The 15,186-nt window shown below is 45.6% G+C and overlaps 1 protein-coding gene across 8 annotated transcripts in view; it reads left to right on the top strand.

Moving 5' to 3' along the window:
• Positions 1-15,186, top strand: part of MACF1 (microtubule actin crosslinking factor 1) — a 257,008-nt gene that overhangs the window by 199,985 nt on the left and 41,837 nt on the right. For 7 of the 8 annotated variants that reach the window (XM_089478295.1, XM_089478294.1, XM_089478292.1 and 4 more), the window contains 12 exons: positions 628-798; positions 1,508-1,674; positions 4,609-4,768; positions 5,680-6,006; positions 7,358-7,442; positions 7,706-7,947; positions 8,466-8,672; positions 9,570-9,689; positions 10,355-10,462; positions 10,929-11,147; positions 11,877-12,080; positions 14,763-14,994. In XM_089478295.1, the coding sequence (XP_089334421.1) occupies positions 628-798; positions 1,508-1,674; positions 4,609-4,768; positions 5,680-6,006; positions 7,358-7,442; positions 7,706-7,947; positions 8,466-8,672; positions 9,570-9,689; positions 10,355-10,462; positions 10,929-11,147; positions 11,877-12,080; positions 14,763-14,994 (2,242 nt within the window). The remainder of the gene's footprint in view (positions 1-627; positions 799-1,507; positions 1,675-4,608; positions 4,769-5,679; positions 6,007-7,357; positions 7,443-7,705; positions 7,948-8,465; positions 8,673-9,569; positions 9,690-10,354; positions 10,463-10,928; positions 11,148-11,876; positions 12,081-14,762; positions 14,995-15,186) is intronic. The other variant, XM_089478296.1, reaches the window with a different exon arrangement.

Genomic DNA, 15,186 nt, shown 5'->3' with positions numbered 1-15,186 from the left:
CAGATGTTTAGGTTGCAGCAAGACCACTCGGGTGTATTGCCCAGATGTGTGCATGTCCACCCCTTGGTTATTCCTGTCGTTGAAGGCTACACAAAGGGCTTCAGGTGCAGTGCTGTGCTTTCCCCTTCTCTTACATGGAAGAAAGTGGGAACTCCGGATGAACAGTGAGATGGGAGCTGATGGCTGCCCAAGTGGGTGGCTCTGTCCTCTGCTGAGAATGGGTAGCTTCTTCTCTCTTTGCAGTTTCGTCTTGGTCACACTGGAGCAGGGCTAGGGAACTTTTCCAGTGTTATTGAATGGCTTAAATGGGTTGATTGCAAGAAGTAACTTGTAATGTCTTCTGGGGTAACATAAAAGAGGCCCCTGCCCTAAGGATCCTGCAATACAAATATGCAGGGTTGCAGGTGAGGTGAGGGACAAAGAAAGACTGACAACTGTGGAAAGGGGGATATGGGAGAAGCTGGTTGAACAAGGGATGTATGCATGCAAACACCCTCACTGGGCTGCAGTTTACCATCTGTAAAATGGTGAGAACTTGACTGGACCCAGGTTATGTGACTGGCTGGCTGCCAAATATTTCTCTTGTGACTTGTGTGTCATGTCCCTGTGTGTTTTGCCAAAATTTAGGTAGCCCAGAGAACTGCGCAACTGCAGGAAGCCCTATTGCACTGTGGGAAATTTCAGGATGCACTGGAACCTTTGCTCAGCTGGTTGGCGGACACAGAGGAGCTCATCTCCAATCAGAAGCCACCGTCGGCCGAATACAAAGTAGTAAAGGCTCAGATCCAGGAGCAAAAGGTGAATCATAAAGTCACAGGATAGTAGGTTGGGAATAGTTTCCAAAGGTCCTTTAGTTCAAGCCCCTCTGTGGCAGAAAGTCCATAACTAAAGCATTCCTAGCAGGAGGCATTCAGCCTCTGTTTAAAAACCTCCACAGCAGAAGGTGTGGATGAAAGGAGAGTTGGTTTGTAGGGTGGGACTCAGCTTCCTCCATGATTTCCTCTCAGCCTCAGGCACTGACTTCCACTGGCAGCCCCAGATGACCTGCAGTTAATAGGGAAGACTCCTGTGGCTTTCTGTTGGTCAGGCATCTGGTTCTTCCCTCTTTTCTCCTCCATCTCCTCTGGGTTGAAGAAAGGGACAGGATTGAGAGTTGCCGACTTTTGTAGGAGAGAAATGGAGAGGGAGGGAGGCTGTGCATGAGACAGAGGACAGGTTCCCCGCTTTCACTCTGGAGACAACCCCAGAGAGAAAGATTTGAAGCCGCTTCCTTGTTGGCAGTGGAGATCTCAGAGGGTGATACTTTTCCACGGTGAGGACTACAGACTTAAACTTGATGGTAAAGAATGAAATGTAAGGACGTTAAGGGGAAGAGCAAAGTGGTTGCAGTGTGGGATTATAGCAAAAGGAATGCTCATTTTTTAGATGTTAGGATTTGGGAGCTACAAGGCAGGATTCCTTTGTCAGTTTGGCATCTCTAACTCCCTTGACCACTTTTGCTCCAAAGCTACTCCAACGTCTCCTGGATGACCGGAAAGCCACTGTCGAGATGATCCAAGCTGAGGGTGGAAGGATAGCACAGTCAGCTGAGCCTACAGACAGGGAGAAGATAGTGGGCCAACTGGAGAGTCTTGGAAGCCGCTGGGCAGGTCTCCTCAGCAAAGCTGCGGCCAGGTAAGCCAGGAGACATGTAAAAGCCAACCTCATCTGCCATAATCTAGTACTGGAATGGGGGGAGCCATCTGTTACTCTGCATTTTCTCCCGCTGCATGGGGGAGTGGCTTTTGCTTTCTTTCACTTTGTTATCTCAGATCCTTCATAAAGCAAGAGGTCTTTTATGAACCTTGACAGCTCTACAAAGCTTGCGCTTGTCTACATTTCTTGAATTTCTTTGCTTTTCTCATAAGCCTGATTTATTAAAGCTTGATATAATCCGTGGGGCTGGTGAAAAATAATGGTGACAGCACAGTTGCAGAATAGCCTCTTGCATGTTATGTGCAGCAGAATTTCTTGATTCTTTAAACCACAGAATTCCATGAGCAGAAAATATAGAACTTCTTCGTGTGCCACAGTAAAATATCCACTTATCTGGGGCCAGACTAAGATACTTTGATACGCGTGGAACACAGTTCATTTCAGTAAGGGTTGTGCAGAACTTCTAGGTGAACTTTGACTATTTATGGGTTAGATCTGTCATAAAATCATAGATGGGCCATCCAGTCCAATCCCATTCTGCCATGCAGGAACTCTCAATCAAAGCATCCCTGATAGATGGCGATCCAGTCTCTGTTTAAAGACTTCCAAGGAGGGAGACTCCACCATCCTTTGAGGGAGTGTTTTCAGCTGTCGAACAGCCCTTGCTATCAGGAGGTTCCTCCTAATGTTGAGGTGGAATCTCTTTTTCTGGAGCTTGCATCCATTGTTCCAGGTCCTGTTCTCTGGAGCAGCAGAAAACAAGCCTGCTCCCTCCACAATATGATAGCCCTTCAAATGTTTAAACAGGGCTATCATATCACTTCTTAACCTTCTTTTCTCCAGGCTAAACATCCCCAGCTTCCTAAGTCATTCCTCACAGGGCATGGTTTCCAGGCCCTTCACCATTTTTAGTCGCCCTCCTTTGAACACACTCCAGTTTCTCCACATCCTTTTTGAATTGTGGTGCCCAGAACTGAACACAATATTCCAGGTGGGGCCTAACCAAAGCAGAACAGAGTGGCACTATTACTTCCCTTGATCTAGAGATTATACTTCTGTTGATTCAGCCTAAAATCACATTGGCCTCATGTTCAATTTGTGGTCTACTTGGACTCCTAGATCCCTTTCACACATAGTCTCATTCAACCAGGTGTCCCCTATCCTATATCTGTGCATTTCATTTTTCTGCCCTAAGTGCAGTACCTTACATTTCTCCGTATTGAATTTCATTTTGTTAGCTTTGGCCCAACTTCCAGTCTGTTCAGGTCATTTTGAATTTTGATCCTCTCCTCTGGGGTATTAGCCAGTCTTCCTAATTTGGTGTCCTCTGCAAATTTGATAATTCTTTCATCCATGTCATTGATAAATATGTTGAATAGCACTAGGCCCAGGACAGAACCCTGTGGGACCCCACTGGTCACTTCTCTCTAGGATGAAAAGGAGCCATTGTTGAGCACCCTTTGGGTTTGGCCGGTCAACCAATTACAAATCCACAAAAAATGTCCTTATGGCATCTCACTTGGCTTCCTCTTTTCCTGCTGTCTTTCACTTTTCCAATCATTGCCACTTTTCCCAGTGAATCATGTCAGCTGGCGATAGGTCTCAAATCACCTCTGTTTAGTCATTTTGATTTCTAGGGAAAGTTCAGGCACTGTTTACTCTCAGGCCCATTTGGACAGAAAGGTGCACATTTCTTCCCTCCTTCTTGGAAACAGTTTGTCCCTTCTTAACAGCTTTGGAGTTTGATGGCTGTAGGAATTGGGGAGGAGAGGAAGGTTTACACATCTACCTTCCTGCTTTGCCCTGCTGAAAAATAGGGAAAGAAAGAAAACTCTGGCAGCTGCATTCCAGAAAGTCCACAGAGAGTGCTGTGCAACATCTGCGGAAATGGCCAAACTCAGCAGTTTCCTCAAGCCATGCATGTCCTCCTCGCTCCACCCCCTTGCCTTTCTTGCTTTCCCTGGAAAGGTTTCATCCATGTGCGGAACAAAGAGAAACCGCCTCTTCCTTTGTGAACTGGCTGTTTGTTAAGCATGAATCTGCCTGAGGCTTTTTCAGATCACTTGATCCTTTTTTTTTTTTTTTTTTTTGAAAGACCCTAAGGCAAACATATCGATCCCCAGCTTGTCTAGACGGTGCAGGAGAATTACACAGGAAACACGCTGTCCCAGGGGCCACATTAATTATCCCCAGCTTGGCAGGTCCTTTTCCTTCCTTCTCCTGGGACTGCCCCCCCCTCCCCAGAAGTTGCAGGCAGGCAGGAGAGCTGCAGGCCAACAACACAACAGGCCCCCTCTAAAAGGCTCTGTAGGAGAGCCCAGTAGCAACTGGTGGATTCCGTGTCAGTGGAAGATTGAATCCTCTCCAGGTTTTAATCCAAACCTATTTGGTAAGGTCGAGTTCAGCACCTTGGATAGTTCCATTAACATTGGTAGGATAGTGGATTCACTGTCCCAATGCCCTGTTAACCACACTGGCAGCCCTTTTGTTATTCTTGGGAAAGGGATTGTATGGCTCCCTTTAATTAGGGTAAGAGCTAACCATAGTGAGGTATTGAATTCCATCTGCATTGTTGGAGCAAAGATTCCTGGGGGATCTTCTTTCTTTGATGCAGCCTGTTGTAATAAGAATTGGGTTAAAGCACTCTTGACCCATTTTATAACTTCAGCTGATTTTGTTAGTTGCCACTGGCTCTTAGTTCAAGGTTACTTGTCCACCTATGTTTTAGGCGTCATGGATCCAATCTTAAGAGCTGGATTCAGGAAACCGAGAGACTGGAAGACTGCGGAATATCTGGAGTAAAAACAGCTCTTGAACATTCAACTGCTTAACCTCTCCGGGAATGCCAGGTTACCTTAGAAAAGGTTGCCTTTCACACTGCAATATCTGAATGAATTTGTTGTCTCACCTCAGGCAAAATCAACTGGAGGAGATCCTGGTTTTGGCCAAGCAGTTCCATGAAACATCGGAGCCCATCTCTGACTGGTTGACGGTGACAGAGAAGAAACTGGCCAATTCGGAGCCAATTGGGACTCAGACACCTAAAATCCAGCAGCAGATCACCCGGCATAAGGTTGGCAAATATTTAGAGAGATTTGTATGAGACGTGGAGGGCAAAGGTGTCTGCAGCTTTGAGTTCCCTGGATGAGGTTGTCTGTTTTTGTCTGTACGTAACAAAAAAACATGAGCTAGTGGATAGAGGCTTCTCAAGATGGGTTGGTTGGTGCTGAGGATGTGGGGAATAGTAGCCTTTGTATCGGAACTTGACAGACCTCAAAGAGATACATAGCCTGCCATTGTCCAAATGATTGAATCCTGAAGTTCTGCACTTAGGATGAATCCTGAAGTTCTGCACTTAGGATGACGGTGTGGCTGTCTACTCAGAAATACGTTCCATTGAATTTCCTGAGCTTCCAGGGAACAGTGGCCTTCCCCATCCTCCTTCTCCAAGTTAGCTGGGAATGATGGGAGTGATAGTCTACATCTGTGGAGAACATCCAGATTGAGAAAGGACAATTTTGTAGCCCTGCCTTGTTGATATTTGGTGCTACCACATTAATTTAGCCGACAACGAGATGATGACCATCTTGCAGGGGACAATCACTACCCTTTCTCTGGATAGACAAAACCTTGGCTCACCAGGAGGCAATTCACTACCTCTTGTCTTTATGCCATGAAAAAAGAAGCCTTTGTGATTACCCTTTTTGTGTTCTGGCCTGCCAATCCATGCCTCACTGTTTTTGCATCATCATCCTTGATTAAAACCATTTGTATGACATACATGATTTGCCCTTATGTGGGTGGATTACATCTTTTGAGTTTGTATAATCATCAGCAATACTCATGATTTAGTTTTGGTTCAGATTTATTTTTCCTCCCTGTTTGAGTTTGTTCCATTTCACAATCACATTTCAGTTTGCCTTTTCTGTTTTGTTTTTTCTCTCTCTCCATTTTGTTTTATTTCAAATCCTCTTGAACACCCAGGCTCTAGAGGAAGAGATAAAGAGCCAGGCTCCGGCTGTGACTCAGGCGGTCAGCTTTGGTCAGTCCCTGACCGTCCTGAGTTGCCGCCTGGAGCAGGCCTCTTTAGCTGAGAAGCTGGACCTACTGGAGTCCCGCTATGCCGAGGTTTGTGATCGGTGTAGCCGCAAGGCCGCTCTCCTGGACCAGGCTTTGGTCAACGCCCGGATCTTTGGGGAGGACGAGGTGGAGGTGCTCAACTGGCTGGCTGAGGTGGAGGACAAGCTCAGCTCAGTCGCCGTCAAGGATTACAAGCGGGACATCCTGCAGAGGCAGCATGCCAACCAGCTGGTACTTGGCACCTTTCCCCATCTCCCATGCCACTGTTATTATTTTCTTCCCTGTGTTTCTCTTTCTTTGGATTGTTTGATTTGATTTTGATTTTAACCAAACAGTAAAAATGAGAAAGATTTTCTGTGCCCAGGAGCTCGACAGCCCTGTGAGACAGCTCAATGTTAGTTACCTCTATTTGCAGATGAAGTGACGAGGGAAGGGTTTTGCCTTGAGAGCAAGCAGGGCAGGTTGCATGAAGTAGCCCCCTTAGGCTTTTTGGAAGGGCATGCTGCCCCCCCTGCCTCCACAGTGTTTTGACCAAGAAGTCAGCCAGTTGCACTGCAGAAAGCCTCCAGGAACCCTTAGCCATATTGGAACGTCCAACGCTCTTTTAGGCCCAGGAGGGACTTTTCTGTTTTCTCAAAGTGAAAGTGATCAGGTCACTTCTGCTTTGGGGGGAAAGAGCTTTCCTGGACCTCAGTTAATTTGCTTTTTGCTCTTTCCTTTGGATGCCTAGACTGAAGTTTTAAATTAATGCAATGTTAGAAATCTGAGGACTGAGGAAGATTTCGTTAGAAAGAGCCAAAGATGAAAGGTCCTCTCTCCATCCCACCTGCCATTGCTACAGCCTCAGAGAGAGCCAACATCTGCTGGACATAATTCCCTCCCACACTGCCATTTTCTTCTCCTTGTGTGTTGTGTTTTATTTAGACTGCAAGCCTGAGAGTAGGGAACTGTCAGATCCACATTTTGTAAGGCGCTCTGGGAGCCTTCCTGGTGGAAGAGCAGTGTATACATACTCTAAAGAAAGAAAGAAATATATAATATAATATAATATAGAATAGAATAGAATAGAATAGAATAGAATAGAATAGAATAGAATAGAGGTGGCAAAAGGAATCCAGATCTTCCTTCTCACTAGTGGTGGCTTCATTCATGTTAGCAAGGCAAAAAAATAGCAGCAGTTCATCCTACCCTGGGTTTCAGTTTGCATCTGGACACTCATGTTTCAGTGTCTCACAGAGCCACACTCAGCTTTTGAGTGCCATCTTTGTTCACCTGTGTTCTGGTTTTGGTATGTGCCCTGGTGGAAAAGATGCTTCAATCCTCCATGGAACTAGAACCATATTATTATTATTATTATTACTACTACTACTACTACTACTACTACTATCCCACCTTCCTCCCAGTACAGGGACTCAAGGCAGCTTACAAATCTAAAACAGTCCAAGTTAAAACACTATAAAACATGCAGAATACAAGTTTAAAAAACAATTAAACAATTCAAACAACTAAAAACATTACATTATTAAAATTTAAAGTTTAACACATTGGGCATACTCACCCTTTGATGCCTTTTTCTGTCTAGGCCTTGAATGACGAGATCGTGAACCGCAAGAAGAACGTCGACCAGGCCATTAAGAATGGGCAGGCCCTTCTGAAGCAAACCACAGGTAAGATGGAGAAACATACTCAGTTCCTGCACCTTCTTTATATCCTCAACGTCGACTCTTGGATGCTCAGCGACTTAAAAACTTGGGTGTATGTTGACTCTTTTGCCTCTCCCTACATTTGTTCTCTGTTTCTGGGAAGGGATGATGGATGGAATCTGAAAGAAGGATCTCAAAGTACAAAATATCAGATAATAATGTTAGAAAAATGATAAATGGAATTATAAGGCTTGTTCAAGCTAAGCTCTTGGTGGCTGATTCCCCAGGGGAAGAGGTGCTGCTTATCCAGGAGAAATTGGATGGCATCAAGACCCGCTATTCAGACATCACCGCCGCCAGCTCAAAGGCTCTTCGTACTCTGGAGCAGGCTCGGCAGCTGGCCACCAAGTTCCAGTCTACACATGAGGAGCTGACTGGCTGGATGAGCCAGGTGGAGGAGGAACTGGTGTCTGGCGGGGGGCTCTCGCCCGTCGGGGAGCAGATCCCTCAGTTCCAGCAGAGACAGAAGGTACCAAACCACCATCACCCAAATGAGGCCAGGTTACAGTTTGCAGTGGAAGTGGGCAACTGGGGGAAGCTAGGAAGCTGCATGGGCACCCAAGAGATCTTGAAGAACCATACCTCCTACAGCACCATTACCGGGGGGGGGGGGGTTAAATATCCCTCAAATGCCCTCCACAGGGTGTAACTGAGACTGTCATACTTTGGCCACATTATGAGAAGGCGTGATACATTGAAAAAGACAACAATGCTAGGAAAGCTAGAGGGTACTAGAAAGAGGAAGACTGCAGGTCAGTTGGATAGATTGAATTAGGAAGGTCATTGGCCTGAGTTTGCAGGACCGAAGCAGAGAGCAGTAGACAGGGGGTCTTGGTGGTGTCTCATCCAGAGGGTTGCCATGAGTCGGGGTTGACACAAGGGCAGCTAACAAGAGCAACAAGAGAGAAATGCCTCCTCTCTAAACTTGGAGCAAAAGGACTGCGCAGTCACAGAGGGGAACTGGACATTTCCCCCCTTAAATTTCAGGAACTAAAGAAAGAAGTGATGGAGCACAGGCTGATCCTTGACACCGTGAATGAAGTGAGTCGTGCCCTCTTGGAGCTGGTGCCCTGGCGTGCCCGGGAGGGGCTGGATAAGCTTGTCTCGGACACAAATGAGCGCTACAAGCAGATCAGTGACACCATCAAGCAAAGAGTAGAAGAAATAGATGCCGCAATACAACGGTCCCAACAGGTACGTGGGTAGTAAGTGATGGTGTGGGGGGAGGTGAGTTGTGTATGTGACAAAGAGAGAGAGACTTGTTTCTCCCCTTGCAGTGCCTTGGATGGTTAAGATCTTGGTGCAGAGAAGGTCCTGAGACTCTTTTGACTGGTGCCAAATGTGTCCATTTTTTTCCCCACAATCATTTAAATTTCTAGAATATTTATGGGACTCCTGGAAAATTTCTAACTCTGTGCACAGTTAGTGATTCTTAAAACCTTGACTTCCAGCACTTGGGAACTGAAAATATTGTTGCAAAGGTTGCCAAAATTCTGCCGAGTGCCACGAGGGGAGAGAAAGCTTCAAGTGGGTTGGATATTGTCTTGCTTAAAATAATGGATGTGTTGTGGTCAGATCACAATGTGGTTATGTGACCAAGAGAAACTTGGGCCTTGGTTTGCTTGTTCTTCTTTTGCCCAGATCTGCCCTGAATTCTCAGACCTCTTTCTTCTGCTGTGCTGGACAGTTTCGCACAGAGGCCCATTGTTTTTTGGCTACAGCACAGACAGGCCACACATGTTTCCCTGCCTGGTTTTGTAGTCTCTAGATCTCCCCTTTCATAAAAAAGAAGAAAGTTCAGATTCTGGAAGCCTCCAGGGAACATATTCTTCTTTTAATAAGGGTGTTCTACTACACAGACAACCAGAAGCAAACTTCTGGACACTTTCAGATTTTGGGGAGTGTGACCCTTAGTGAGTTCTCGCTGGAAGGGGCTGGCCCCAGCCCCACCAAAGTTGCCCACTTCTGGTTTAATGCATGTGCAGGCTTGTAGCTGTTCCACGGTAACCATAGCAGGTTGCATGCCAAGGGAAGTGCAATATTTTCCTGGTTCTATTTTGGTAACTGTTCTCTGCTCCTTCCTGATCCTAGTATGAGCAAGCGGCTGATTCAGAACTTGCCTGGGTTGCGGAGACAAAACGGAAGTTGATGGCGCTTGGCCCAATCCGCCTGGAGCAGGACCAAACCACTGCGCAGCTTCAGGTCCAAAAGGTAAGTAGCAGGCAAAAGGGGCTTCATATTTGTCAGTGGAAGCGGAGGAGCAAGGGATGTCCATCTTTATCTGTCTGGCCCAATGAGGAAAACAAAACATGTGTCCACTGAAGGCAGAGGAGGGCAAAGCAACACTTTTAACTGTGTCTGTAGGGAGGTTTAGGTAGCTGTTCTGAGGAGGGTTGCATAGAAACTTCTTCTAAAGATGGAAAGTGGTACGTTGGCTGGAGCAAAAGAAGAAGAGAAGCCAAAGGAGTAGCAAAACCTGAGAAAATACAGTGATGTCTTGATTCAAACAATCACAAAAGGGAGTCAAGATGAAAGATTGATAATGGGGGAGGAATCAGGTGTTCTATTAAACAATGTACCAAACATTACAGTTGCTGCTCCAGTTGAACAAAAGATTTCAATAGGAGGGCCTAGGGGGCAAGACAGTTGAATCAGGACACTTATTTTGTGTGGACAGGTAAAAGATGGTTAGCTCAAAACTGGTCTTGATCACTGTTTACTGCATTGTTGCTTTGGTAGAGGGCAAAAAATCTGCCAACATTTTGGTCCAAAATTAACTTGCAAAGAAGATATGGAGCAGTGTTCATTGTCTCTCTTTTCATGCATCCCTTGCTTTTTAAACAAATGCTTTCTCTTGTTCATCTCCATCCATGCAGGCATTCTCCATTGACATAATTCGGCACAAAGATTCCATGGATGAGCTACTGAGTCAGCGGAGTGAGATCTTTGGGACGTGTGGAGAGGAGCAGAAGGCCATGCTGCAGGTAATCCCATGTCTCCAAGACCAGGTCTGGAATGCTCAGGCTGGAAAGGGCAGCCAGGGCAGCTGAAGCGGCTCACTTCAATAACCCAAAGGAAAGCACAATTTGAGACACATGTTCTTGTCACTTCATAATGTGATACAGGCAGATTTATCTCATTGTTCAGTTTCCTGAAGAAATGTTAATAGCCTAAAGAGAAAATCAGATGGAACATATTCAGGCAAAGAGGAAAATGAATACAGGGCAGGGAAAATTCATTAAAATGTTTGTGGAAGCCATGTTCTGGAGCGGGGGTGGACACATTTCTGCCTCTGGGACCTTTCAGGGGCCAAATGTACTGCCAAAGAATGGAGGGAGTGAGCAGTTCTTTAGTGTTGAAAAATTTGGCATTTTTAATATTAAATGCAAGAAGGTGTGGCACCTTCTTAGTAGATATCTTCACATACTTGACCCTGAGCTCTTCCTCCAGGAGAAGACCGAGTCCCTTCTGCAGCAGTACAACGACATCAGCCACCTCAATTCAGAGCGCTATGCACGTCTAGAGCGTGCCCAGGTCTTGGTCAACCAGTTCTGGGAGACATATGAAGAGCTGAACCCTTGGCTTGAGGAGACACAGACACTGATTGGGCAACTGCCCCCTCCAGCCATTGACCATGAGCATCTCAAGCAGCAGCAAGAGGACATGAGGGTAAATGGAGGGGGAGGGCCTTGGGATGTTGTGGCTTCAAGATTGTGGCTCCACCGTACTCCACTTATGAGAAAGAAGTTTCTCCAGTGTCTTTGTGGGACATTAGCTCCAAATAAAAATCCCTGTTTCAAGTGAGCTCTTGAGCTTTGCTGTTGCGCTGAATGTGGAAACCATTGCAAGTACCTGGAGAAAAGAGCTAGTTTGCAAGTTGGCAGAGGGTACGTTGCAAGCAGGGTATATGGAATAGGCTATCAGGAAAGTGGAAGACGCTAATGGTAGAAGAAGAAGGGAGCTGGTGGCAGGTTGAAAGGTGGAGTTAATTTGGCAAGATCCAAAACGTATCCAACATTCCTCTATGGACCCCAATCAATAATAGAAAACAGAACAGTAGTCTCATGTTGCTCAGAGAGATGGCTAACTTTCAAAGTTGTTGCTGGATCATGTTGTTAAAATGGATTTGCAGTGCAAATTTTGAAAGCCCACATCATTCTCATGCTTTCTTTCAAGACGGCTTGGTTCATCCAAGACTGGGGTCAGTCAGTGCAGTGTCCATATCTTGTAGCATTCAGTTACTCTATCTGATGTTGCTTAAGCATCTGAAGCCAGTAAACATTTTGGTTTTAACTGCTGAGTCTAGTCTTTTTCTTCGTGAGCTTGGGGCCAGAGAATCACAAGGCAGACAGAAACGGAGGTATTGATTTTGCACTCTTCATGGGCCGTTCTTTGCAGCAACTGAGGGAGTCGATCGCTGAACACAAACCCCACATTGACAAGCTGCTGAAAATTGGACCCCAGCTGAAGGAGCTGAACCCTGAGGAAGGCGAGATGGTGCAGGAAAAATACCTGGCAGCAGAAGCCACCTATTCACGCATCAAAGAGGAAGTCCGGCAGCGGGCCCTGGCACTGGATGAGGCTGTCTCACAGTCAACCCAGGTTTGTCAGTCCATTCCTTGCCCAGACCCCTGGGCCTGTCTTTCAGAGGGTTTGGTACAGCACATTGTTGGGGGAGGTGGCCCAGAAAGGGTGCATCTTCCCTAAAGACTGCTCAGTCACATTGTTTTGTGCGACCACACTCTCCATAAAACATGCTAGATTTACTCCAGTTGCTGATTACTCTGAGATGTAGCTGTAGCTTCCTAGTGCAGTGAAGGAACTTGTAACTCCTTGGCTGAGAAACACACGGAATGTGTGTGGAAGAGATGTCCTGGAAGTGGACTTGCCATCTAGCTGGGATCCGATAGCATGGGCTGTGTGATGTCAAAGCAAGGAGAAATTAAATGTAATGTCGGGCAGGAATTTCTAACAGCAGTAGCCAAGAGGAGGTTTTTGTTTTTAATCCAGATGTGTTTGTTCTCCCATCTATGTCTAATATTCCTTTTTGTGCCACAAATTTTTAAATGTAATGTTGAGTTTAAGTGAAGAATCGCTGCTGTCATTTCAACAAATTTGTCTTGCATGCTATTTGGAACTTAGTCAAACGTTATCCACTGCTAATAGTGTTACATTAGCCCAGAATTTGTTCTGTGTCACATCCGTTCATGATATTCAAACAAAACATATATTTGTATTGTTTAGTCACTTATTTCCCTTTTGGTTTGCACTCATATTAACTTAGTTTTTCCTCCTCCGCCTTCCGTCTCATCACCCTTCCCATTGCGTCTGTGTCCTATGTTGTCCGTTTTCGGTGCCCGTTCCCGTCTTCCCTGCGTGCTCTTCACATTTCATTGTTGTGTTGACTGCATCCCAACCATGACAGATATCAGAGGTAAGACATTCTCCCTTCATCTCACATGCTTACTTTCCTACATAGCAAAAATAAGCACCAGTCTATCCTTCCTTGGGAGTTACATTGAAAAAGTTTCCAAAGGAGTAGCCAGGCTGGCCTCTTGCAAGAACACAAAATGAAGAGCCACTACTTTGAGTAGCACTGCTTTAGTCCACAAAACTTCCTCTTGTAATAAATTTATAAACGTAATTACTCTTCATTATATTGGGATTCTGGAGCATCCTCAGATGTTGGAAGCTGAGTAGCCACTCAGATTTGATAAGAGTGAAACCTATCAGTGTGGATTTTTGGGAAAGCACCTCAAAAACCAACCAGTTATCCAACTAGGAATAGTCCATGCTGTCCTTCCCCAATTTTGAGGCCAATCTTGCAGCCATTGAAACAATTTGTGGAGAGGGCAAAGCAGTGGACAGGAATGCTGTCAAGAGCAGCAGCTGGGAAAGATTTGTTTTGGGCGTTGTGTGATATAACTGTTGCTTCAGCTGAAGGAGAAGATCTGTAGGTGGATCTCCACACCCTTTCTCTTTGTGTTCCCTTCTTTGCGCTATCAGAAGACAGACACACAGTGTGTTCCCTTTGCTCCCCTTGAAATCTATCCAAGCTGACTGTGGGTCCTGCTTCCATTAGGTGCTTTCGAAGGAAGAGTGAGGTCAAGCTAGTAGCCAGAATCTCAAAAACAAAGCCAAATCCCATGCAGCTGGCTTATGAAATGGTTGACTGATCCACAGGCAGCAGCAGGAGTTCAGCATGCACTCAGGGCCAAATGACAAGCCCTGCTTTAGGAACCAGGAGAAGCTTCAGAGGCAATAGGGAGCACAGCAGGGAGAAAGGGGGGTCTGCTGTAGTTCAGCAGTGGAAATAGAAAATTAATCAAATGCATTTTATGGATTTTGAAGGATTGGTGTGAGTGGTTGCACTGTGGTTAGTTCTGACTTGAATTTGCTTTCTTTGATGGGCAGCCATTGCTGTCTTGATACACATTATCATTTCATACATTAGGTGGTCATTTTTTTGCAGAAGGTTCAAAGCGTTTTGCCCAACAATTATTTCAGTGTTCCTTAGAACAGCCTCTCATGTGAAGCAGGGACAACCAGAAGGGCAGGCAGAGGTGAGGGCAGGTTGGCTTGTTTAAGGGCCACCTAGTGAGAGATTTGAATTGGAAATTTCCTGGCTCAGATTCTTAGCCACCAGAATCAGCTTCACTAGGCCCATGTCTACAACCCTGGGACATTTTAAACCTGTTATTCCTCTCGGTGACAAACAAGTGTTCATGTTTTTGCTCAGAGTATGTGTGGATTCTACAGTATTAGAAAAGACTTCCATTAGGGATGACTAAGATGGCTGCAGTTTTTTCTACATTATCCATGGCTTAAATAATCACACTGACGTCATTTCTGGAGGTGATGTGTCAGTATTATCTTAAATATCTGCCAGGAAAATCTAAAAGCCTTCCTGGGAGGGAAACCAAGGAAACAACCCACATGTTTCCCAAAGGGGCATCCATGCAGATAAAACTTTAAAGCAATCTTCCTCTGTTCCTTGTTGACCAAAACCTGTACGCTGTTTCTTTTGCTTGGCCAGAGACATAACAGTTTCAAGCTGTCTCCATAAAACCAGAAGCAGCAGTTCCAGAGCAAAATTGGTATTCTAGCTCTACAAGGAAAAAGTGGGAAAGGACCTTAGTTCTAGGAGACCCTGCTGATTAAAAATAAATAGAAAGAGCAGCACGTAAAGATTAAAGTACTCCAAAGCTCCATTGGTTATTCCCAATAGTTCTGTAGAGTGGAATCCCAGTTGTACCCCCACTTACTTTCCTTCCTTCTGTTTAGTTCCATGATAAGATTGAGCCCATGCTGGAGACGCTGGAGAACCTCTCCTCCCGGTTACGCATGCCCCCGCTGATCCCAGCTGAGGTAGAAAAAATCCGAGAATGCATCAGTGAAAACAAGAATGCCGCAATGGAGCTGGAGAAGCTGCAGCCATCATTTGAAGCTCTGAAACGCCGTGGGGAAGAGCTGATTGGGCGGTCGCAAGGAGCGGACAAGGATCTGGCAGCCAAAGGTAAGCACACTTAGCTTGCCCGAAGCAAGCCTTAAATTGTCACGTTTGCTCCAGCATATCATGGAGATTCCTGTGTGTTCCTTGATGTCAGACATGTTTTGTTTTTAAACAATCCTTTCTTAACCTAATTGAGATGGACAGGTTACTCACCTGTAACAGTATTTCTTTGAGTGGTCATCTGCAAATACATAC

Source organism: Sceloporus occidentalis, unplaced genomic scaffold (assembly GCF_023333645.1).
Source record: "Sceloporus occidentalis isolate IW3139 unplaced genomic scaffold, rSceOcc1.0.p SCAF_13, whole genome shotgun sequence".
Classification (NCBI taxonomy): domain Eukaryota; kingdom Metazoa; phylum Chordata; class Lepidosauria; order Squamata; family Phrynosomatidae; genus Sceloporus; species Sceloporus occidentalis.
This window is presented reverse-complemented; position numbering and strand designations above follow the sequence as displayed.